This window comes from Diceros bicornis, chromosome 1 (assembly GCF_020826845.1).
Source record: "Diceros bicornis minor isolate mBicDic1 chromosome 1, mDicBic1.mat.cur, whole genome shotgun sequence".
Classification (NCBI taxonomy): Eukaryota; Metazoa; Chordata; class Mammalia; order Perissodactyla; family Rhinocerotidae; genus Diceros; species Diceros bicornis.
In genome coordinates this window covers 38,066,629-38,091,412 of record NC_080740.1, presented here as the reverse complement: position 1 = coordinate 38,091,412, position 24,784 = coordinate 38,066,629, and the positions used below count along the sequence as shown (strand labels likewise).

At 39.5% G+C, this 24,784-nt stretch overlaps 1 protein-coding gene across 1 annotated transcript; it reads right to left on the bottom strand.

Annotated features, from left to right (window-relative positions):
• ARL14EPL (ADP ribosylation factor like GTPase 14 effector protein like) lies at positions 1-10,276 on the bottom strand. The gene is made up of 4 exons (XM_058538984.1): positions 10,196-10,276; positions 5,447-5,551; positions 3,321-3,460; positions 1-223 (listed from the first exon to the last, which is right to left on the bottom strand). Exons 2-4 carry the CDS (start codon positions 5,540-5,542, stop codon positions 1-3), a joined length of 459 nt encoding a protein of 152 aa, XP_058394967.1. The 5' UTR covers positions 5,543-5,551; positions 10,196-10,276.
• Between the last annotated feature and the right edge of the window lie 14,508 nt (positions 10,277-24,784).

Sequence of the window (24,784 nt, the reverse complement as noted above, 5' to 3'; positions counted from 1 at the left end):
CTAGTCAGGAACATCAAATGGCAGTGTGCTGATCACCTCTCCAGACTCGGTGACAATGGCATCATAGACCCACCGCCGGTTGCAACGGCACTCAGGGCCACACTTGTTGGAGTTACACTTGGGGCAGGGGTAGAAGCAGCCAAGACAGTTCTTCTCCAGGCAGTCACACAGGTCAGCGTCATTACAGATTAGCCTGCCACTTTTGTCATACTTCTTCATAACTCTGCAAAGAAAAAGAATGACACTAACGTAGTGCGATTTTCCTCAACATTGAGAATAAATTATTATGCAGCAAACTTCATAAATATGATCCCTTTACTCTGAGGAAACAGCACCCTAAAGATTACCCAGCAACACATCAGAATATTATATGACAGCAATGTCCTGGAAAATTCAGTCAATATGCCACCAATTTCCAAGGCAGCCAGGCTCATCACCAAGAGTAACACTGCATTTTTCCAGCATGCTGGTGGGTGTAATAGTCCACCTAAGCCAATTATGAGGAATATCTAATGAAAAGCTACTCAAAGCTTCCTCCTACAGATGCCCCAAATTTTTCTGCAAAATATAACTTTTCTTGATGGAATTTTCCTCAATAAGTTACACTCATTTCCTTTCTTAAGAAAAAGCACGATAGTGAATACAATTACATTTTTTAATGACTCAAGATAAGCATTAGAACTGTCAGTTACTACATTATCATCATTAAAAAACAAACAAAACACAAAAAACCTCCTTTGCTAACAGTCTCCAGGTGCCATTGCTTCTGTTCTTGACTGATTCTGTTGTTGTACCCAGTGTGGAGGGAGAAAGCAGGTGATCAAGATGGTAGGATCAGGATGCTAGGTAAGCTCTGAGTGAAGACCAGAAGCCCTGTACCAGAGAGACCACCAGAGTCTACACCCAGCTCTGGGTTCCCACACTTTCTCTGTCAGCCTCTACAACACGTCCAGGAGGCAAAAGGCTTTCACGAGAATTCCGCCACTCTCTCAAAACCAAACCATTTTGAAATAAATCCTTCAAAATTGAGCTGCTTGAAAATCTTAGAATGACAAAAGTATCTCTGTACAGCTTGTATCTGTTATTACCAGTTGAACTAAAAAAAAAAGACTGGCCCTAAGTTAGTGGTGAAATTATGAACTTCTGCACCCTTAGTCCTCAAGCAGGCATAACAGCTTCAGTTAAGTAATGCTGTTCCATCCTCTTCCCTCTCCTAATAAAGCAGAGAATGTTGAAGATCGTTATGTATACTTGCCTGATTATCACACTTTAGCGAGAATGCCTTCCAGCAAGGATTTACATTTGAAGCATTTCATCTGTGGAATGAGAGTTCCCACACCCACCAGGAAATTCGTCAGCAGACAAGGAGATTTAAAATCTATTATGGGAATGATGGGAGTGGGTGGTGGTGAAGCCAACAGAGAGCACAGATCAAATTCTGTCCTTCTGCTTTGCCTTCACCCAAATACTCCCTTGCCTTCCCTCAGACATCAAGACACAGATTTTATAGTTTCCTCCCCATCTGAGGCTATCTTTTCTAAAATTTTGAAGTGTCATACACATGAAAGTGTACAAAACATACACGCACAGATGAAGAAGAATAAATCAAACGTCCAAGTGCCCATGACCAGCTTAATAAAAGAGTGTTGCACCTTTGAGGTCCTGTTCATGCCCTATCCATGTATCCCTCTACCCTGCCCTCCAAGAGGAACCACACCTTAATATTATGAAAATCATCTCCTTGTTTTACTTTTAGTTATGCCGTGTGTGTTTATCCCCGAGTATGCTGCATTTTCCCTTCTGTAATTTGCTCTTTTATTCTACATCATGATTTGAGATTCATCCATGATGGTACGTGAAACTGTATTCAAATATTTTCACTTCTATATGTGTTTTACTGTATGAATATACAAGTTACTTATCTTTTCCATTATGGATGGGCATTTGGATTATTACTACTTTATTTTCTTTGCTATTGCAGTGATGCTATGAAATTCTTGAACATGTCTCCTGTTGTACATGTATAAGAGTTTTTCCAGGATATATACCCAGGAGCGAAGATGTTAGGTCATAAGATACATAGGTAATGCCAAGGTGTTTTTAAATAGTGATTATACCATTTTGCACACAATTCATGTCCTGTAGCTTCATTAACACTGATATCATCAGACTAAACTCTTGGCCTGTCTGAGGAGTGGGGCACATCCCCGTACTGTACCAGTGAGGTTCAGTATCCTGAATGTCTATTAGCCTTTTCTTCTATGAAATGCCTGTTCATTTCATAGAAATGCTTGGGTTTGTTTTTCTTTTAGGATGTTTATCTTTTTCTTATTGACTTGTAGGATTCTCTATATATTTTGGATACCGATTTTTTAAATTATAAATAACTTCTCCCACCTTGTGATTTGTCTCATTACTTTTAGGGTGTCTTTTAATGAGCATAAATTCTTAATTTAATGTAGTCAAATTTATCAACCTTTTCCTTTATGGTTGCTTAGTTTATACTTCTGGTGCATGAGCAATCATTGTACTCGAACTTCTGTGCCCATTTCATACCTGAATCCATTCCCATGGTTATATTATTTCTCCTCCGAATGATACATCTTTTTTACTTTTAATCATCTTTCCTACTAAAGCTATTACTCTAGTCCAACGGCTTCTGATGCCTCTTTTTTTTAATTGATTCCTACTTTGGGATTATAGTCCATTTCTTGAAGTTGCTAACTTCCAGACACTTGCTAACTTCCTGTTCAGTTAAATAATGGTGTTCTATCCTCTTCCGTCTCCTAATAAAGCAGAGAAGGTTGAGGATCATTATATATAGATTATATATTATTATTATATAATAATTATATATTTAATTATATTATATATAATATAATAATTATATATAATTATTAATTATTATAATAATTAATTATATAATATATTTATATTTATATATAATTTATATTAGATATAATATTTATATATAATATCTATTAATTTATATTACATATTATATTATATATTAATATAATGTATATTATATAATATATTATATATATATAATACTCCCCTGATTATCACACTTTAGCGAGAATGCCTTCCAGTGAGGATGTACATTTGAAGCATTTCATCTGTGGAATGAGAATTCCCACGCCCTCCAGGAAATTCAGGTGTCAGCAGACAAGGGGATTTAAACTCTATTATGAGGTGATATTATCCTTTAGAAAATATATTTTAAAATCATAGAAAGAGGCAAACTTTAATTACTTTGTCAAGGAGAACTCATGCATTTTATAATCCCACAGATCAAATATAATAAATCATGATCTTACTTGTGTTTTACAGAAAAATACTCATTCATCTTTGACATCCGTGCTTTCTTTTTCTGCTGCCTTGTTTCAGGATTAAAGTCTGCTACTTGTGGTCCAGGGTTTTGAAATGCCAAGCATTTTAACTGCCGTTCTATCTGTTGCTATAAAACAAAATGTATTAGTGTAAGAACTAGATTTTACATTGTATCAAAATGAACTTTCTATAACTTTTACCATAAATGGCATGTAAGTATAAATATTTTATCTAGAGAACTAAACAGTTTAATCTGATTAAGCTTCAAAAGATGCTGTAAATTTCCCCAAATTATGTCATTCTTTCTGAATAAAGAAATACATAGTATAAAACTCATATAATAAAAATGTGAGGGCCGACCCAGTGGTGTAGTGGTTGGGTTCCTGCACTCTGTTTCAGAGGCCCAGGGTTCAGATCCCCAGTATGAACCTACACGCCGCTCATCAAGCCATGCTGTGGCAGTGTCCTACATACAAAATAGAGGAAGACTGGCATAGCTGTTTGCTCAGGGACAATCTTCCTCATTCAAATGTGAAAAACAACCAATCAGGAACAGAATTCCTTTTATACCTGCAAAACACCAGTTGGCGTCTAAAATCTGTTGGGGATGGAAGTCATAATTAGCATTTTGTGGCAGAGAAGGACAGGGAATAAAGGCCATTCCACAGTTGTCAGCTGAAGAAGCCCAGGTAAAGTGTCTCAAACCACAGTTAGAACCCAAAGTATACACAGCCCTCCCCTTCAGCGCTCTGGGACAGATTTCAGAACTACTCATTACCTGAAAGTGTGGACTCCATCAGGGCTCTGATGCAGAACACAGCTACCTGAAGGATCCACTCTCAGTCAAAGCCAGATTTGAAGAAGAAAATCTTGCTAGAATGACTTTCTAGAGTGTTAGTGGAAATTCTCAAAAGTCCCTGTTTGGGGATGTTTATAATTTGAAATTAAATGGGGCCTAATCAGGAAGACAAGTAACAAAGGTGCTTCAATCAATCCTGAAGACTTATTTTGAACATGAGGCACGTACGTCACGAGGGAAGAGAATGCTCTTTTGAAGGATTTTAGAAGAAAATAATCTGTGTGTCCCCAAAACATACAGGCTAACATATACATGAAATACTACACCTGGAAACAAGGGGAACTTTCAATGTATGAATTTCAATGCAAAAAATTAATAACAGAATCTCAGGTTTTCTATAGTCTATTTAGTTTAATAGTAGTTGGTCTAAAATAACATAAATATGTTTCTTTAAAATTTCATTTTGGTGTATGTGTATGGGTTTGTTTTACAAACTTAACCTTATGAAACAATTCCATGTTTAGGTATAGCTGTAAAATAAGTACAACTTAGTACCATCTATTACTATTCTCAGTAGCATAGCAAGATTTTAAGGACATGGACACCATAGTAAGCCTACTGTGTTCAAATCTTGGCTCTGCCATTTGTTAATGGTGTGCCTTGAGCAAGCTCCTACTTCTCTAAACCTCAGTTTCTCCTTTTGTGAAATGGGGTTAACAATAGTATCTTGTGATAAGGATTAGGTAAATTAATATACAGTCACGCGTCGCTTAACAATAGGGATACATTCTGAGAAATTCGTCATTAGGGGATTTCATCACTGTGCGAATATCGTAGAGTGTACTTACACAAATCTAGATGGTATAGCCTACTACACACCTAGGCTATGTGGCACTAATCTTACGGGACCACCATCGTATATGCAGTCCATCGTTGACTGAAACGTCATTATGCGGTGCAGGACTGTATACAAACTTTTAGAACCATGACTAGCACATCATAGGGAAAAAACCAAGGGTTTGTTAAATAGAAACACGACCATATTCTCTACAAATATTCTGCTCCAAGGGCAGGATTTTATTGCACAGTACACTGGGCTAAAAACGAGGGGACTGAGAGGCACAGAGGAGATAAGTGAGGGGAGACCAGCCTAGTGGTGAGCAGAGTTAACAAGAGAGGGAGATAGGGGAAGCAGAGATCCTTCCTCAGAGTCCTGACTGAGCCCACCTTCCCACCCAAGTCCAGGGCATCTCAGAGATCCCCAATGTGGGAACTCCCCAAACACCATGGAATCATAATATCCATATACCATACCAGTTGCTTCTGTCCGATTTGACAGTTTTTCTCAGGAGAACTTCGACCTGTGTGTCCCTCTTGAGTGGAATTGTGTTTTTCTGACTGTTCACTCATATCTGATCACTAAAAAAAGCAATTGGAAAACAGTAAAACACATACATCCCCAGGAAACTTAATCCTGTGACTTTCCTGCTCTCTCTCCCTACATCTTACTTTCATTCAAAGCCAGACTTCCTGACTCCTGGCTCCTTTTTCACCACTCACTCTTACAACCTGCATTTGACTCCCCCAGTCTACTTTATAGATGCTCTTCTCTACTGGGTGTTCCATGAGCAAATCAATTGTACCTTTTACAGCTCTTAGCATCATAGCCCTCGCTGAAGCAGGGACCACTCGCTCCTGCTTAGAGGACTGTGAATTCTTAGACCTCCGTTTCTCCCTTTACACTTACTCCCTTGAAAAAAAGTAAGACATGTTAATGTCACACATCCCCAGTACCTTTGTGGAAATCTTATCCACTCCCATGGTTTCCACTGTCAGCTCTGCAGAGATCATTCCCCAGGCTGTCTCTAAAAGCCCTGACCTCCTCACTCGAGTTTTCTGAAAAATTTCGAATACAACTTGGTGACAAATGGAAGTCATCAGTCTTCCATAAAACTCAGCTGCTAAAATGCCTGTAATTTACTTTGAAATACTTTAGTATGTATACAAGGTGTCATTATGTGTGTGTGTGTGACTTAGGTGAGGCTGACACTGGGTGCTAACCACCAATGCACAGTCCAGGCTGCTCTGCAGTTTCTGTCAGAAAGGACCACGCTCCAGCAGAGGCTTCCACAGCCCTGCTGCTTTCCCCCTCACTCTTCAACTACTAGAGCTGACTGTAGGGCGCTGTTTCTATCCAAGGATCCTAAGAGTTATGCTTTACCAAGTTGGCCTGGGTCCTCCGGCACCACCACTCTGCCTGCCAACTGGAAATTCCATTTCTATCAATGAACCTTCAATTCTCCCATGTCTAGGGTCACTAGACATTGACTGCTCCTCCTCCATATCCCCCTCTCCAATTCCCAACATTAGGTTAGAAGTCATGTTGATTTTTCTTTCCTAATATTCCTAACATTCATTCTTTCTTTCCATTCTCTATCAGGTAGAATCCACCCTCAAGATAGTAGTGGTAGCAGTAATAGTAACTTACCCTTGACCAAGATGGCCTGAACATTCCTGTCAGCTTGACTAAACTTTACACAGGCTTCTTCCTGATGATAGGCCCCTGAACCCCCTTTTCTAAGAGCATTTACTTCAGAAAACTTGTAATTGTAAATTCTTTCTCTGCCCCACTGAGACGTAAATCTTCTCCCAGCCTCTTGCCAGTTTTACAACCAGGAATGTCTTTCTCAAGGATTAGGAGCCATCTCTTTGAAACGTAATCAGCCAGAAAGATAGTGCCCCTGTTTTCCAGTCTCTCTGGGAAGGTAGAAGCCTAACATGCTAATTGGTGGGCGCCAATTAGCAAACACAGGTGGCCTAATCACAGAGAAAAACAGTTGCAGACTTGGGAAGAACTCAATGGGCTCAACACATCCCGTGGATCAATCTCCCCCCTCAAGTCTCTAGGATTTTCTTCCTGCCTTTTCTTCCCGCGGAGTTGAGTTCAGACTGAGTTCTGGTTTCTCTCCCCTGTTACGATAGCCTCAAATAAAGTCTTCTTTGCCTGTTTCACTGTGTCCAGTGCAATTTTTGCTTTGACACCCTCCCTCACATGCCATTTCACAACTGATCTGCCACACAGTCCTGTGGAGTGTTTTCCAACTTGTCTGAAGATAAAATCACATGGAGCTGTTTTAAAAATAATAAATTCCCTCCCAAATCCCAGGCCTACTGGGGTTATAAAATGTAGAGGAGAATCTTGGTAACCTGTATAATTAATAAGCTCTCCAGGTGAATCCTATCCTTAGACAATTATGGGAGACATAGGGATAGGAAAAGTAGGTATAATTTTCTCCATCCAGTCTTGCCATCTGATCCTAAACTGTTGTCCATATTTTCTTCTCACCCCCAATTCATCCAAAACATTGTGGCCATGTTGATATTCCCAAATCAAAAATTTCTTTATCTCATTCCTATTAAAAGACTTCAATGACTCCCCTCTGCCAATAACATCCCACATCCCTGTCATATCAGTGAAGGTCCATCACAACCATCTCCAACTTTCCTGTCCAAACTCACCTCCCTGCACACCTTCACTTGGGCCAAAGCTGCCTGATCTCACCACTCCCATTAACACACCTCCCAGGCGTCCCCTTTGAACTCTGGTCTGTTTCTCGGCTCTGAGAAGCCTCCTCTGATCACTCTACTCCTTGAAGTTCCCTTTCTTTCTTGGGCTCGGTTTGGAGTTTCCTCAAGAAAATTCCCCCCAAAGGGGCCCTCTAGCTTTTTTGTGTAACAAATTTCCCTCCTCATGGGAATAGATATGACCTTATGATCTTCTTTGCAAGCAAGAACTTTTCCTGAAAAGGCATCCATTTAACTGCATTGGGAGAAATGAATATTTTATGCAAATCCTCTGCCTGAGATGCCTTTAAGTCCTTATGAAATGTAGGTCTCCACAAATAGATTAGGGGAAAACGTTGCTCCTTTGTATTTCAAATAAAGCAAAAGGAAATTATAATAGAATTTCACCAGGGACTAAAATTGTAATTGGATTTTACTATGAGCTCAACATATCTGCCGCAGGAAAAGTAATAAAAAGGTTCAGAACTCCCCTTTTCCCTGCTTGGTATTCCTAAGGCAGGGGTTCTTAACCAGAGAACAAATATAGGAGCCCTTGAACTTTGTGAGTAAAGAATACATATGTATTTTCACTAAACTCTAACTGAAATTTTGGCATTTCCTTCTATTATAATGCAACCAACAAACCACATAGTGTTAGCAGTACTTGTGACTTCGTTGCCTATGAAAACACAGATGTTTTCATGACCCATTACACTTGTAGATAAGTCAAAATGTTATTTACACTCATCACTTCTTCAAAATGACGGTAGTTCTTAGACCTGCTGCTAGATCTTGTTATTTGTTATGTGAATAATGAAATATATATATTACTACCATGAACTGTTTTTAACATTTTGATAAGTATATTTCAAAATAATTGGTTTCCTTTGTAACCTTACAGATTTATTTTATATAATTAAAAACATCACTCTGAGAAATGGTCTATAGATATAACAGTTGGCCAAAGGGTTCCATGACACAAAAAGTAGGATTAAGGACCCTTGCAAAGAGGCAGGAGAACCCACTGCCACCACTGCCACTGATCATGGTGATGAGAAACAACAGCTTCTAGCTATAGAGGATGCTCATCTTCAAACACACGGCTGGAAGCAATGATGTTATATCCTGGTTTACTACATTTAATGGAACACAAACTGTCTGACATAAATTTAAAAAACTCTCTATTTTGTCCTAACATTAGGTCAGATTGTCTAGGAAAGATCCAAAATATCATCTAGCCCAAAGAGAAGAGGATCCGCCAAGTGGCAGATGTAACACAGACTCCAAGAGCAGGGATTCTCAAAGCGTGGCCCAAGGATGGGGCAACTGTTTAGGACCAGACTTGGGCTTCATTAAGTACACTGGGTGGTTCAGCTGACATTGTTCTTCACAGCAAGGCTGTCTTGCTGGAGGAGGCGGTCTCTGATTTACATTCTGGCACAAGCTCCTTGATTCACCTCGAACGGGAACCTCGAGTAGCCCTGGAGTACACGTTGGCTATAACACTCATCTTCCTTCTGTAGTTAGTTCAATTGTCACAGGCAACCTCCTATTTCTACTAGGTCTTTAGCTCTTGAAGCAGTCTTACAGGTGCCTTTACCCCCAGCAAGCCTAGAGTTAGTACCTAGTTAGTGCTCAATAAATAGCTCATGAATATTATCCTAATAGATGCCAATTATTAAACACTAATACTATGTGCCAAACACTTTGCTAAAGATTCTACATATATTACTTCCTTAATTCCACAACACTCTTAACTAGATATTGTTATCTCTGTTTTACAGAAGAGAAAACTGAGGCCCAGAAAGGTCATTTAGGCCTCACAGTTACTAGTATGCTGCATGAGTTTGAAGCCCAGATTTGTCTGACCCCAACAACTAAGCCCTTTTCAGGATGTTACACTGCTTCAAGGTTTGCTTTAATGATGACCACTATCTCTATACAGGATATTGTTGAGGGACTGGATGTAATTGATGCCAGCCACACAGAGCCTTTTCAAGAAGAGGCCTGAAGAAGGAAGAGGTGGGGATGCACTTCAGATAATCTTGAGTTTGCCTCCTCCAGCTCATCTGTCAGAGCACACATCTCAAAGGGTATGCTGGAAAAGGCTCCCGTCTCAGGCACGTGAGCCACATCTGACCTCAGGATTGGATTCGGAAGTCAGCATAAAAGAAAAAAGTCATGTATAGGCAAAATTACCCTTAAAAATCCCTTCAGGGCCGGCCCCGTGGCTTAGCGGTTAAGTGCGGGCGCTCCGCTACTGGCGGCGGGGTTCGGATCCCAGGCGTGCACCGACGCACCGCTTCTCCAGCCATGCTGAGGCCACGTCCCACATACAGCAACTAGAAGGATGTGCAACTATGACATACAACTATCTACTGGGGCCTTGGGGAGAAAAAGGGGGAGGACTGGCAATAGATGTTAGCTCAGAGTTGGTCTTCCTCAGCAAAAAGAGGATGATTAGCACGGATGTTAGCTCAGGGCTGATCTTCCTCACACACACAAAAAAAATCCCTTCAGAAAATGCTGCATGGGAATAGCCCTATACAGCCAGGCATTTCTCCAGCACTGAAATAGATTCTGGTTTCTTAGGTTGAGCGTAAGATGAAGTAGTTGGCCAACACATAGGAACCATCAGCCTTAAATTATGTTTCCCTTTAAAGCTCAGAGTCACACACCCTGGCTATGGAGGCCTCAGGAACTAGGTCACTCTAGAAACAGCACCAGATTCAGATCTCCGACTTCCCACTCACTCTGAGGCACAGGTCATCGCAGGGCATGCAGGCGAAATGACTCACACTTTAACCACTTGTACTTATCTTTAGGATGCCCTAAAGTACTATATAGTTGAATTTATGTAAGCTGATTGTGTCTTGCATAAAGTATAATATGCAATTTTTTTTCTACTTTTATCCCTAAGGACACTAGCAAATTATCAAAGCAAGAAACGTGTTCAGTTTAAACTCCAGCTCAAAGGTTGGTCTCTACTTTTATTCAATAGCAGATAAAGCAGTTTATTCAGAGACACCATCTGTAAGACACTTCTCAGAAAATGTTTAGAAGTGAAAGATACACACGTAAACATCCACAGAGAACATTCAAACAGATAATGTAGCAGTGATTTAATCAAAATATTTCCATTAAAAGCAATCGCAGGAGAGAGTCAAGCTCTTTTAATCTCCTTCTGTCTCCAGCCTTAGTTCCTAGACTTGCTAAAAATGACAAGTCACTGAAACATTGGCAGGTGAGTCAGATCCCAGCAGGGACACATTTGGTAAAGAGAAACAACTGCTGGGTGGGTGATCAATTAAGTCATTCCCTTACTGCTCCCTCCCAGCTGATGCAGCTGTTTTTAAAGCCACAAAGCTGTTCAACAACCTCTAACAAAATCTCCATTGCCATTTGTCCATAAGAATTCAAAGTCATTTTGATCTAAGCCTTCGAGAGTGTTTTAAATAAACAATGTTAATGCTTTAGAAACAAGTTTATTTACAATATATAAACATATATCCTTGGGATACATTTATTGCTGTATTTTCCAACACACACCACACACACACACATCCTTCTGTGGCTCAATATAAAATAACGTGAAAATAAATATCACATATGTAAAGTAATTTGAAAGTGCACTCAGCAGAGAATTTGATAAGCTGTGGAACACAATGCCACCACGTAGTAGTTATTGCTAATGCTGGGAAGGCTACAATCTGGCCTCACTCTGAAACCAAACCCCTTGAAGGGCCCATCTGGGTTAGTTACAGATCAACAGCCACGAGGGCCTCTCTACTTGCACGGTATTTATAATCCGGATCTCTTGAATAATACACTTTAATTCTTCCTTGCAATTTTAAGGACTATAAAAAAGGAGAAACCTGTTTACTCTGCCCCATCAATGGAAAGAAGAGAAGAAAAAAAACTCTTCTTTGAGACGAAAATACTGGGCCATTGTCAGCGTTTTGCTGGTAAATACATTCAACATTATGCTGATAAATATACTTCAAAACCACTCATCCCAAATTTTAAGTGTGGAGGTTCTTTTTTCCAGATCCCTAAAGCCCTTTTATGCTCATTTCTGAGCTTTCATTTTTATTTCAGGCCACACTGCAGCAAAAGAGTCCCAATTTTCTTCCACTCTTAACTACAACACATTAATATGGCAATACATATTCAGAGTTAGCATCAAGTGGCTTGCTTTTGCCTCTTCTCCCTGTACCAGCCTCAAAGGGAATCAAGTGTGAAAGATCACCAGAGAAGGAGCACCTTTCCAATGATGACCTTCCACTGTCTGTTACTGCTGCTGCTTAATGCGAGTTGCCTTGTCAAGCTGAAGCAGTAGGTGGTAAAGAGAAAGTACACATACCTTTAAGTTGGATGAAAGAAGAAAAGAATACTGGGGAAAAAGAGAAACTGTACTGCCTTGTTTCCTTTGTTTTGCTGAGAAACCATAGAACTCTCTAGGGAAAACGTCATAAGGCCTCTAAGGTGTTCTTATAATTTACCCTTTTATAATAATGGCTGGGAGGAGGAGAGGTGGAAAACCAGAGGGGTGGGAGGATGGATGTAATCATTAACTCTCTCTTCCACCACGTTTCCATTCTAAAATCATACGAAATCAGGGAATGATAATTCATCTGCTCACCCATCTTCTATTTGCAACAAGCAATGAATCTAGAGTTCAAGTTTTGACTCTACTGCTCAGTCTCATAGCTGGACTTCAAATGTTCAATTAGTATTAACACCAAATTGCCCCTGGCTACTTTTATACTTTAGTGTAAATAGCACACACACACAATATATATATATATATACATTAATATATATTTAATATAACTCAAAACCGTTTAAGAAAAAACTGTGTTGTCCCAAGAGAAAACCAAACCAGGTTTATAAGCTGTGTCTAAGACATTTACTAATCACTAAATTATAACCCTCAAACCATTGTCCTCTGCCACTAGGGCTCAGATATTGTGCTGTGAGTCATTAAAATCACTTCACTGCAGATTAATACCCACCCCTTTCATTTGCGAATTATGGGGTAAAAACCACCATTTCAATCTTAATTACTTTTGCTGCAAAGAACAAGGAAAGGAAACAAACTCTTCAGTTGTAAGAGCTTGCAACCCATCTGGCAATGATGCAAACCCTTCAGGTGGTGCCAGAAGTAAGTATATTGACCTGAACTTTATATCCACTAGGCAACTGTTATATTTTTGAGATTACACAGTAAATTTTGCGTATTAAAAATTTACCATCTTGCCATTTAAGGGTTATCAGTTGCATCTTGCCAATTAAAGAGCGACAAACCTCAAAGGTAAAAATCCTACCAGACTTTTCCACGGTCAATCACACCTCACATAAATACACTCTTTGGCCAATGTTTGCCTTTGTTCTTATACAATCAACAGGAGAAGGTGCTCTTCACTGATCTTACCACACAAGATGCGACAGAAAGAACAAACGCGTATCAGGGGCCAAGGGCAAGGGCAGTAATCCCCTTAAACCTAGACTGAAGGAAGTCTTCTAAAGGATAAGGATTGTGCTCAACTAAGAAAAGTCCCAACCATAAACTTTTTGAAAAATTAAAGTGTTAAGAAATAACAGGGCACTACAGAGTTGAAAGATGCTACTTCCCCTCATTTCTTCAATTTAAAACAGGAGATAAATCATACAAAATAATTATCCTGTATTATTTCCAAGTTTCTCAAGCAAAGTCTAATAGCTTTTCAAACTAATGGTTTAACTTGCAAATCTTCACAAGAACTTTACATCATTTTTTAAAAAGATAACTTAAAAGATGGAAGAGTATTTTCCAAAGTTATTAATACCTCACTAAATTTACTAGTCCAGATTTTATAGCACTTTTACTTAGAAAATTTATTTCTTTCTCTTCAGATGTTCTCAGGTTTCCTAGAGAATAAGTTGATGTACATTAAAATCGGTTGCTTTTTCAAATGAAAGATTCATATACTAAAACACTCCTCAGTTTACCTATTAATTCCTGGAGAGTAAAAATCTTTATGTTTCTGAGTTTTATTAACTTATTTTATTAGTTTGTAGCTATCTGTATATTAACTTGTAGTATACACTGTACCTTAAAAGCAACACAACTCATAAGCTTATTTATTGTGATATTGTTTATAATTACAAAATGTTGGAATGCCCACATACAGGGGAGTGGTTGAATAAACTGTCATACAGCCACATGTACCATAAACACAGAGTACTATGCAGCTGTGAAAAAAGAATGAAGATCTCTATGGAGCGATAGTGATTTCTAGAATATATTATTAAATTAAAATAACAGAGTACAAAAAAGTATTTACCCTTCAAGTAAGAAAAAGTACTACCCTTCATATAAGAAAGAAGAAGATATAAGAAAATGTGTTACTTGCAGCCAGATAATTTTAATAGATTCAATGTGATGTAGGGTGTGGCTTACAAAACAAAAAGTCACTGGCTTTGGGAGTCATGAGCATCTAGGGAGGGGCTACAGTAAGAAAACTCTAGTTTATCTTCCTTAATATATTAGCATCCTTCTCAGCAGCTACTGAACAAGCATTCACTGGGCTTGATCCTCCAATGGAAAGATCCGAATAAGAATAATCCTTATTGTTTGGGGACTATTACTGCAGGTTCACTGGGTTATTTTTTTAACTGTGTTACTGTGAAACTGTGATGAGTTGTACTTTTGAAAGGCAGACTTCCCAGTGGGAATCACCTTGGGGATCTAGAAGTGAATGGAGTTGTTCACCTGAGCCAGAAGCAGTGGCTCCATCACTGGAACTGCTGAGGGTACCCATTACCACTACTCTTCAAATCATTCACTCAGCAAGCATTGATTAAATACCTCTTATTGGCCAGGAACTGCGTGAAGAAATAAAAAGACAAATAGGACATAGTTCCTCTCTTTAAAGAGCTCACAAGTCTAGTAGGAGATATGTAATTAAATAAATAGAAGATGTAAATTCCAAGTGCTCAGGACACTGCCAGGGCCAGTGGAGAGAGTGGACAGAGGGGTGGCTTTCCCTGGGAAGGGAAGTGTCAAGAAAGGCTTCCAAAAAGAGGTGGCAATTGAGTTAGTCTTGAAAAATAAACAGGGAAAGCCCAGGCAGAGTGGGAGTGGGAAGGGCGTTCTAGGCAGATGGAGCTGCGCTGAGCAAGAGCTTTACATGGGGAGAGTCTACACATTTTGGAAGGGTCCAGTGGGAGGTGGGAGGGGCTGTCCAGGCTATGATAAGGCTGAACCCCAGTGCACTGTAATGGCATCTGTGTATTTATATAGACTCTAATGAATGTCATTCCCAATGAAAACAATGGAGTGGCTGGTGGGCAGATGAAATAATCAGGCAAGGGGGAGGACAGTACACAGAGTTATGCAATTTCAGGAACTCCAGTTGCTCCATTTTGGAAAACCATGAAGATAATTTTACACAATTTCTAACCTGAACAGAGATCAGTATAAGTGTATACAGCGTGCAGGTGAACAGGTTTCTTTTTTGAAGGAATGAATTGTTTTACTATTATTGCTATTTTATTTGCTACTATTACTATAGTATATTGACTATTATTCGCTATTACTACTAGCATAACTATTATACTAATATTGCTCTACTAATTTGATTTACTAACGTCATAGTACACTTATTACTCCATAGACTACTTCCCACTCTCAGGACACATTTTGTATTTGCTGTACCTAAATTTGTTCCGTTCCTGTTATTCTCTCTTCCAGGAATGGCTTCCCATCACAGTATTAAAAAAATTATAGACATTTGGTGTGTAACAAATGCTTTAAAATAGGCATCTTTGAACCAGCAATTCCTCTTTGGGGAATTTCTTCTAAGGAAAGATAAAACTCTTTGCACAAATTTAGTATCTTGTATTAATTGCTAGATTATACAGTTGCTAGGTTGGGAGACTAAAAATTTAACAACTTAATTATCAAACAAAATTATATAGTACAATGTAGGCATTAAAATGATATTGTGGAATTATCATTTTATCAAGAAGAAAGATATATGCACTTTATTGTAAGAAAGCAGATTCCAAATGAGAATCTAGAGGATTTTTTTTTTCTTCTTGAGACAGTCTGGGTAAATCACGTTTTTCTAGTACCTTAACCATTTCTTCCAAGTTTTCAAACTTATTGACATAAATTTGTTCATAATATCATCATGTTTTCTTTTGTGTCTGTAGCATCTATAGTTATGTCTCCCTTTTCATTCCTGATACTATTTGTGCCTTCTCTTTTCAATTTCTCATCAGAGAAAACTTCCTTCCTTCCTTCCTTCCTTCCTTCCTTCCTTCCTTCCTTCCTTCCTTCCTTCCTTCCTTCCTTCCTTCCTTCCTTCCTTCCTCTCTCTCCCTTCCTTCCTTCCTCCCTCCCTCCCTCCCTTCCTTCCTATCTTTATTTCTTCTTTCTTTTTTTTTTCCCTCCCTCTCTCCCTCCCTCCCTCCATCCCTCTAGTTCTCTCTCCCTCCCTCCCTCCCTGCCCCCCTCCCCTTTCTTTCTTTCTTGTATTTTTCTTTTCTATTTCATGCCTTTCTATTCTGGGTATATTTTTATGTTGTTTTTCTATTGTCTTAAGATGTATGCTTAGCTCATTATTTTTCATTTCTTTTTTTTTCTAATATAAGCATTTGTGGATGTAAATCTCATTAGGGCTGTCTCTGCCAGCTTAGTTTACTTTTTATCTTCTTTTCCCCTTTTATCATATCTCTTTTGAGTCCTATCTCTGATTTGATCTCTTGTTTTAAGAACAAATATTTTCTAATTTTTTTTTATTCCATAAAGAAGTTTGTTCATATTTTCTTCTGCTTTATGGTACATTTGTTCTGCTAAGCATTCTTTATCAGTTTTTTTTTTTTTTCAGTGCCTTTGCAGAAGTCCCATTCTGATCCTTTCTGACTATCTGTGATCTTTGCATGGAGGCCATTCTTTCTATTTGTTGAAGGATAGTGGGAAAAGGACTGAGGGAATGAACTGGGAGAGCAAGTAGAGGTATGTTGACTAGGAAATTTTCCCACAAGTCCCCTGCTCTGGGCATAAGCCTCCACCCAAGTCTCCACATGTGCTCCTAGATTACAATTAAGCCTGGAACGGCCCTGGTCATTTTACTGATCAAGACTAGTACCTGTAGGGCTGATTGCCACCCACCCTGTTTCCCTACCCTACCACTCCAATAGTAAAGGTGGCTTGTCTGTGCATTTACACATTCTGTTCCATTTTCTCTGTTGCTCTATGATGTGTCTCAGGCCCCAGGACGTGCTGAAAGCCTGTCTGAGGCCTGAAATTCCAAGGAAAGTGCTTCCAGTTCTCCTCAGGGTGTGCTACTTAATTTTGGGAGGCTCTGCATATTGTTAAAGATCCACAGAACCATATGTTTGCTCTCAGATTTCTCTACAATTGGGTCCAAATTTTACTTTATTTAGCAGTAATTACTCACAACTGTGGTTTTCAGATTGTGCTGTTTCCTAGGTGCATTGAATAATTAATTTTCATCTCTGTTTCACCCTCAACCCATATTCACCAGGCCAGCTTCAGCCCTAGCCTTGTTTCTCTGCCTTCAGTCAGTCACATCTTGCTACATCACTACCACAGCTATATCCTCCTCAAATCCTGTTACATTGTGTCACTTTCCTCCTCCATCACCTTGGTGGTGCTTCGTGATCCTCAGCATGATATTCCAGGCCTTCTGTGACATGACCTGAGTTTACTTTCCCAGCCTCATTGTCCCACATCCTTCCATTGACCTCGCACTAAATGCCAGGGATGTTCCCATCTTCAGCACCCACATATGCTTTCCTCACAGTCCTGTTGCCCAGTTAGGAAAAGCACCCCTGCGTCTATGTTTCAAAGCTTGTATTGTAGTTATTTACATAGTTGTCTCCTTTCTAGGACTTCTCTCACTTCGAAGCAGCATCTGTAAGACTTCATTTTATAGTCACAGCCACTAGCTTGTTAGTGCTCAATATATATCTGCTAACAGAAAGGAGCAATGCCACATTTAACACAGGAAACAGTAACCTGGGGATATGTTTCCTGTGAACCTGAGCAATATAAGGCACTTTTTCCAGGGTTTAACCCACTCTCTCAAAGCTACCTCTATCCCACCCTGCCCTGTTAAATTGGAATGTAAGATTCCCACCTTGCAGAGTAGGCAAAGCCAACCTTAAGGTTCACACACACAGGGGCTGAGAGCAGTCCCTCCCCATGAATCTTAATCTTCAATGTGTCCTTTCCTTTTACTACTTCCATAACCTGAATCACCATAGCATGGATCTCAAATTTGTGTGTAAAATAACACAAACCCAAACCAAAAGATAACATATTCTTGTGTGTATAGAAGGAAATACTGATAGATCTTAATAGTAGGTATCTCTGGATTTTTGTTTTATCCATTATTATTTCCTACACTTACACATTTCCTGTGATAGATATATATTTTACGTTTTTTGAAGTATTAAAAAATATTTTAAAAGATACTTCTGAGAATAAAGGTAGTTCTCCTAATATGCGCAAAATAAGTATGCCCAGCAGGTGGCGCCAAAACCCAACCCAGAATTACAAGAGATTAAAAAATAACCCTTACTGCTTCAAAAATACCATGTGGAGGGCATGTTTCTTAGTGACCAAGGATCAGTCAGAATGGACACTGGCTCCAGAATTTTCATATCCATTAAATATAATTTCTTGACCTCTTCTATAGTCAAAGGTGAGTCATTTCAGAGGTAAGTAAGGGGCCTCTGAAGAGGGGATGGGTGGGACTGACAGAGGCTGCAAAGCAAGAAGATTTGTGTAGAAGATACTTGAGGAATGGACAAGCTAGATACCAACGTGATGTCGTACCTGGAAAGGGCTTTGGAGATCATAGAGTCCACCAATTTTCAAACACTTTTTTTAGATTTTTTTCTCTAAATATGAAATTTTATGATTTCATATTTGAAATCATATGGTATATGAAACCAACAGCACTGGAGCTATGCTGCTTGAAGTGGGGGCTGGGGGTAAGAGCCATGCTAGGTCTTCTCTTTGCCAAAGCCCTCCACCCCCAACTCCCTGGTGGCTAACATAATCAAGAATTGGCTACTTAATCAATATCTATGGAATCTATAAACTTTCAAGAAGCCCTAGAAAAAACCAGTAATGCAGTGCAATACTTTCAGTTTCCTACTGAGAAAAGGGATGCTCAAAAGAGGAGAGTTTCCGATATGAAATGGAAAAATATTTAAAAAGCAAAACTATATATATCATTAATTGTTATTAAAGGAAAAAGTCAATTTAGGACATTCGAAATGCATCAATAAATTCAACACTAATATTTTTCACAAATGTGACATCTGCATTTAGAATTTATATTGAATTAAATTTCTAATATTTTTAACTTAGGATTCACTCAAATCCTTTTTATGGTTGTATATGGTTTATGAAAACTGTAGGAACTCAGCATTTCAGCTAAAGCTAGCTTCTATGAGTAATATAAGCATATTCTTGTGGTCTATGTGTATCAATAAAGTTTATTTATATCAATAAAGTATCCTTAGGCTGTACTTCGTGGATATGCTATAATTTTTAAATGCAATTATAAATCGTAACCAAGAGTGAGTTGACAGCATTAAGCTATTTTAGAACTTTTACAGTCCCATAAAAATCTGTCTAAATGATGTTTGCAAAGTAGATGCAACAACATATTTAAATGCATTTGCCCAAAGTTTCCTTTTAATACAAGTTCAAATTTAACTCTCTTTTAAAAATCATTCTTAGAAAGTTTTCTGTTGTTTTGAATGGCAAGTTTACAGGAAAGCAATGCCTGTTATTTCCAAGAGCTGCCTACTTGAGACCCTATACTTCTGGTCCACAGTAGACGTGTGTGGATTAAAAGCTGTCAGATGAGGTTTCTCAGGATATAATACTATCTTAACAATGTCCTAAGTTTACAAGTAAAAGACAAATCCAAAGTAAACGGGGTTTGACAGTAGAGTGGGTCTGAAATTCTGGCTTCTGACTCTGCTAGCACTGTGGCCTTAAAGCCTCTGTTTCCTCATGTGTTAAAATCAGAACAATTATACTGACCTGAGTTGGTTTGTAAGCCATTGTCTCTCAGTTCCAAATCCATCTTTTTATTCTCTACTGTGTGATGTTAGGATTGGGACTCTGCAAAGCACATTTTGGCTTTGCTAGCTCTGCCAACAGGAGGCGCTGAGGGACGTGGGGAGGCTGGAGGAGAGAGAAGGGGCTTCCTCCTTCCTGTTTGCTTCCTGTTTCTACAAGCATCACCTCAGCAATGATTCTTCCTCTTGACAGTGGCTGTTGGATTCCAGTTCTGGGGTTGCCCACCTTCCCCCCTACCCCTGGCACTCTTCCAGACCTAGCCTAGTGTGTCCCCTCAGAATTACCGGCTCCTAGCCAGAACCCCCTCTCAGAGGTCTAGGTCCAGCTCCAAGGCGCCCTCCTCTGAGTTCCTGAGGCATCAGCACGAGTCAAGCCAGACCCCCGCCTCAGGGTCTGGACCCCAGCTCTGCCTGGCCCTTCTGCTAAGCCTCTGAGGCAGCAGCACCAGCTTCTAAGTTCTAATAACCCACCCTTCCCTTTGTTGTCCCCACCCCAGGAAAGCTGGCTGTTTCTTGCAGTTCCTGTCTTGGTGTTATATCAGTGTCACTCTTTTGCCTTTTCAGTTTCTTATATACCAATTCTTTATAATACGTTCTCTCAGTCAAAAAAATCTGATCTAGTTTCTGTTTTCCTGCCAGGCCCCTGACTGACTGATGCCAGCAGACTCCCAGGAAATAGACTCAAGGTGGGATTCTGAGATGAGCCTTGATCATGCCCTTGGCCTTGAACACTGCCCAGACCCCTAGTGCCACCACAATTAATCAGGTCATCACTTGGTGATTGCAGTGAAGTACCTACTGAAGCAAGTACCTTCGAGGCCCCAGTGGCTGCTGTGTTTAACCACTGTGACTGCAAGGATGTGGGATGGCATGGCTATATCTGAGTGTGCTGGAGCGCTTACTGGAAGAAAATGACCACCTCAAGTTGTGGTCATACGACCAGAGAACTTCAAAGGCAGATCTAAAAGAACCTCTTAATTCTTGTAGCTTCTCTGCAGGATGCATCATCACAATGCGAGCTGAATTCACAGACTTCCCAAGTCTCTACTGTACGGTTCGGGCGTTGACTGGGAAGGAGTGAGGCCCGGAGATTTGGAATGAGGGCATCCAAATAAAACAGAAAAGTGTGTACTCCCTGGTCCAAGCTCTACTTTCTAGTAACCCCAGCCCTCAAGAGGAGAGCTACTTCCTGTGCTACAACTTGGGGGTCTTCTTTTGCTTTTTAACTTCTCTAACCTGTTTAATAAATCCCTAACGTTAAAACCTCTTTGGTAAAACAAACAAAAAAGCAGCTGGTCTGGTTTCCGTTTTTCTGACCGGATCCTAAGGACACACGGCCTCATAGAGTTCTTTTGAGGATGAGACCAAGTGTAGATAGCACATAGTTCAGTCTGTCATACGCAGAGGGCACTCCACAGGCGGTAGTGTTTTCCTGCTCACCACATCTTTCTCTACTATATTGTGCTACTTTGAGTTGGGTCAGTCATAAGTTCTCTCTGAACTTAATTATAACATGAGTATATTTCCTCTAAAATTTGGGGTATGTGTTGGTGGGGAAAAGATGAGGGAGAACATCAACCTTATGGAGAAATAGTACTCTCATCCTGCTTACCTCTCACAGCTCGTAAATACTGAAGCCACCATCTGCTGCTAGTGGTTAGGAAGGCCTTCTGCTCACTGTTGATAAGTCTAAGAAACACTTGCTGAAAGGAAGCAATCTCTGTTACGGGGCAATCTTAGGACAATCTCCTAAATGAGACCCCTGGCATCACTAAGGGTTCTTCAGGTTCATAGGAACTGATGGGACTAACAGACTCTGTTGATCCCAAGTAAGATATGCTGAGATGGAGGAGCCATTCTGAATGATAGGGTGATCATCACCCTGGGGACAGAAAAGAAGAAACTCCTGCAACCCCACGCTCGGCACCGTTTTACTCCTCGGATATGTATCTATGAACCCCAGGGTCCAGGATTCGCCAAGTCATTAAAATAACCCTCTTTCAGCAGCTTGCCCTTGTTTCTGAGAGAAAGTACAGAGAGAGGAGGGCTTTGACTTGTCTCAGGTAATAGCCTGCTATTTCTTTTCCATGGGAATCAAAAGAATCAACATACAGTTCAGCCTAGCACAGGCAGGTGTTCACACACGTACTATTTATACTCACACGTACACATACAGGGTTAGATAGACACACATGCACAAATAGCTTTTTTCACAAAATAAATTTTTAGCAAACAAAATGACATACTTTTAAGGATATAGCTTGGGTAGGAAAATTTTCTATAAAAAAGTCTGTAATTTATTATTTTGAAAATCTTGTCCAAGGATATTAATATTTTAAATAGAGTAGAAGTCCCTATCTGTATTTTTCATTCGATACCTCTAAATCCCATTTAGAATTCTGAAGTCGTGTTATAGCACCCAAGTCAAAATAATTTTTATTCATCTAGTTAGGTTTTCTCCAATGAAGAAAATAATGAAAGGAGCTGGTATATGCACCTAGCAGAGTTTTTAATTAAATCAAGATAGTAATACTAAAGAATACATAGCTACATAGCAGGTGTTGTATACTACACAACTTTAGACTTATACACCATTTATCACTAGTTGTGTGTAATGGCAATATATTATTTAGGCATTACTGTGGCATAGATTAAGTCAAGTTGTTACCATAGTGACTTCAAGGTTACATTCATCCATATAAAGTTTTTCCAAAAGATTTAGCTCAGTTTTAAGTTTTAATAACTTTCAGAAGCATAAATGCTACAAACCTACATATGTTTCAAATAAACTTTACTTGAAAGTTGAATGATTTACATTTATTTTACATCTATATACCTTTGTTCGTTTTGAGTAATAATTTTTTATTTTAAGTTTTTAGTCCCTCTGGTTTAAGATGGAAAATATTGGCTGAAACAAAAAATTAAGTCGTTTGGGACAACTTGTGTCTTCACTTTGTGCGTATTGAAATGTTTAATAGATAACTTCAGGGCTGTGGCTGTGGCCATGGCCACATTCGAAAGAAAAAATGGTTTGAAAGAAAAATGCTTTGCAGTTCTAATAAAAAATGACTCTTTTATTTATTTTTAAATTTAATCACAAATTTATAGAAAAGTTGGAATTACAGTAGAAATAATTTCTTTCTGAATCATTAAGGGTAAGTGGTCACCTGATGCCCCATTCACTCCTTGATGTGTATTTCCTACAACCAGGCATATTCAGGGTTAATTTTCTGACCATCAACGTCAGAAAATTAACATTAACACATTTCTGGTAACTAATTCTCAGACTTCATTCAAATTTTTCCAATTGTCCCAATAACGTCCTTTATAGCAAAAGGATCCAGTTCAAAATCACACGTTACAGTTTGTTGTCATGTATCTTTAATCTCCTTCAGTCTTAAATGGTCCTCCATCTTTCCCTGACTTTCATGACTTTGACACTTCTGAAGAATTCTTGGTGGCATGTGCCTCGATTTCAGTTTGTCTAAGGTTTCCCAGTGATTAGATTCATGTTATGCAGATTTTTCAGGGATATAACAAAAGTGATACTGTATTTTTGTCATTTCATCTTATTAAGTGGAACAAAATTTTTTATTTATCCCACTGTGACAATATTCACATTGATTGAGTAAGGTGATGTCTGCCAGGCTTTTCCACTGTAAATTACTCACCTTCCCTTTGCAATTTATCAGTATTTTAAGAGAAGTTACTTTAAACTTATGTGTGTATTCTTTTCCTCATCAAGATTTCAATTTATTCATTATTTAGACGTATAAGTATAGATTCATGAGTCCCAGGTTTATTCCATTACTGTCTTTATTTGTTATGAGGCTTAAGTTTTTCCGGATTTGACTAGTGGGGGCCCCTTCGAGCTGGCTTTTGTGCCTTTTGATATGTCCCCATCATTCTTCGAACATTTCCTTGTTTTTTGGTACAAAAAGATGTTCCATCTCAAATGGTCCCTTTCCTGCCCCAGCCCTGAAGTCAGCTATTTCTCCAAGGAGCCCTGGTTCTTTTAGCAGAGCATGGCATGTAGAAGCTACGACCTGGGCACTAGCTGTGCTCAAGGTTATTACCATGTTGCTGCTCCCAGGCGCTCTCAGTTGAAAAGCCAGGATCTATGTCTACATCTATATCTGTGTCTCTATCTGTATCTATATCTGTATTCGTATCCATATCTATATGTCTATATCTATGTCTATATAGCTATAGCTATAGCTATATATAGAGAGAAAGAAAGAGCAAGATAGCTCTACAAACACACATTTACATCTGTATGTATAAATCTATCTACATGTTGAGATCTGTGAGAACGTTTCACATCAATACCTCCAATTCCAATCCAACCACAAAGAGTTTATTCTAGTTTTTTCCCTTTGAATGTCTGCAACTCTCTTCTCCAAAAGTGAGAATCCTGGATCCTATTATCATTTGTGTATTTTCTTATCTGATCCATATCCCTGTGGTAACCAAACTCCCATCACTGCTCTCCCCCACCCCATGTGGACTCTTTCCTCACCCTCCTCAGGCTCTGATATCTCACGCTGGGCCCCTCCACCCCAGTCTGGACCTCCTCTTCACCCCACTAGGACTTAGACTCCCCATTCCCACCCTGTCTGGGCTCTGACTGCCCATGTGAGGCAGCCCCCTGCATAGACGTCCTCCTTACCCTGTTTGGCTCTGACTCTCCATCTCATAAGCCGCTCTCTGCACTGTGTGGTCACCCTAGTCACCTTTCTTTGGCTCTGACATCCTGCACCAGCTGCTCCCCACTGTGTAGACCCCCTCTTTGCCCCACTCCAGCTCTTACACCCCATTCCAGGTCACAGGCCACCACAGCTCCCCCTCGGCTCCCACTGGTGTAGAAGCCTACCTTGCTCTGCCTCATCTTTAGGACTGACCTGTTTATGACAGGAAGGGAAGAGGAGGAGTCCAAATAACTCCTAACATGTGTGCTGTAAAGAATACCTTTGC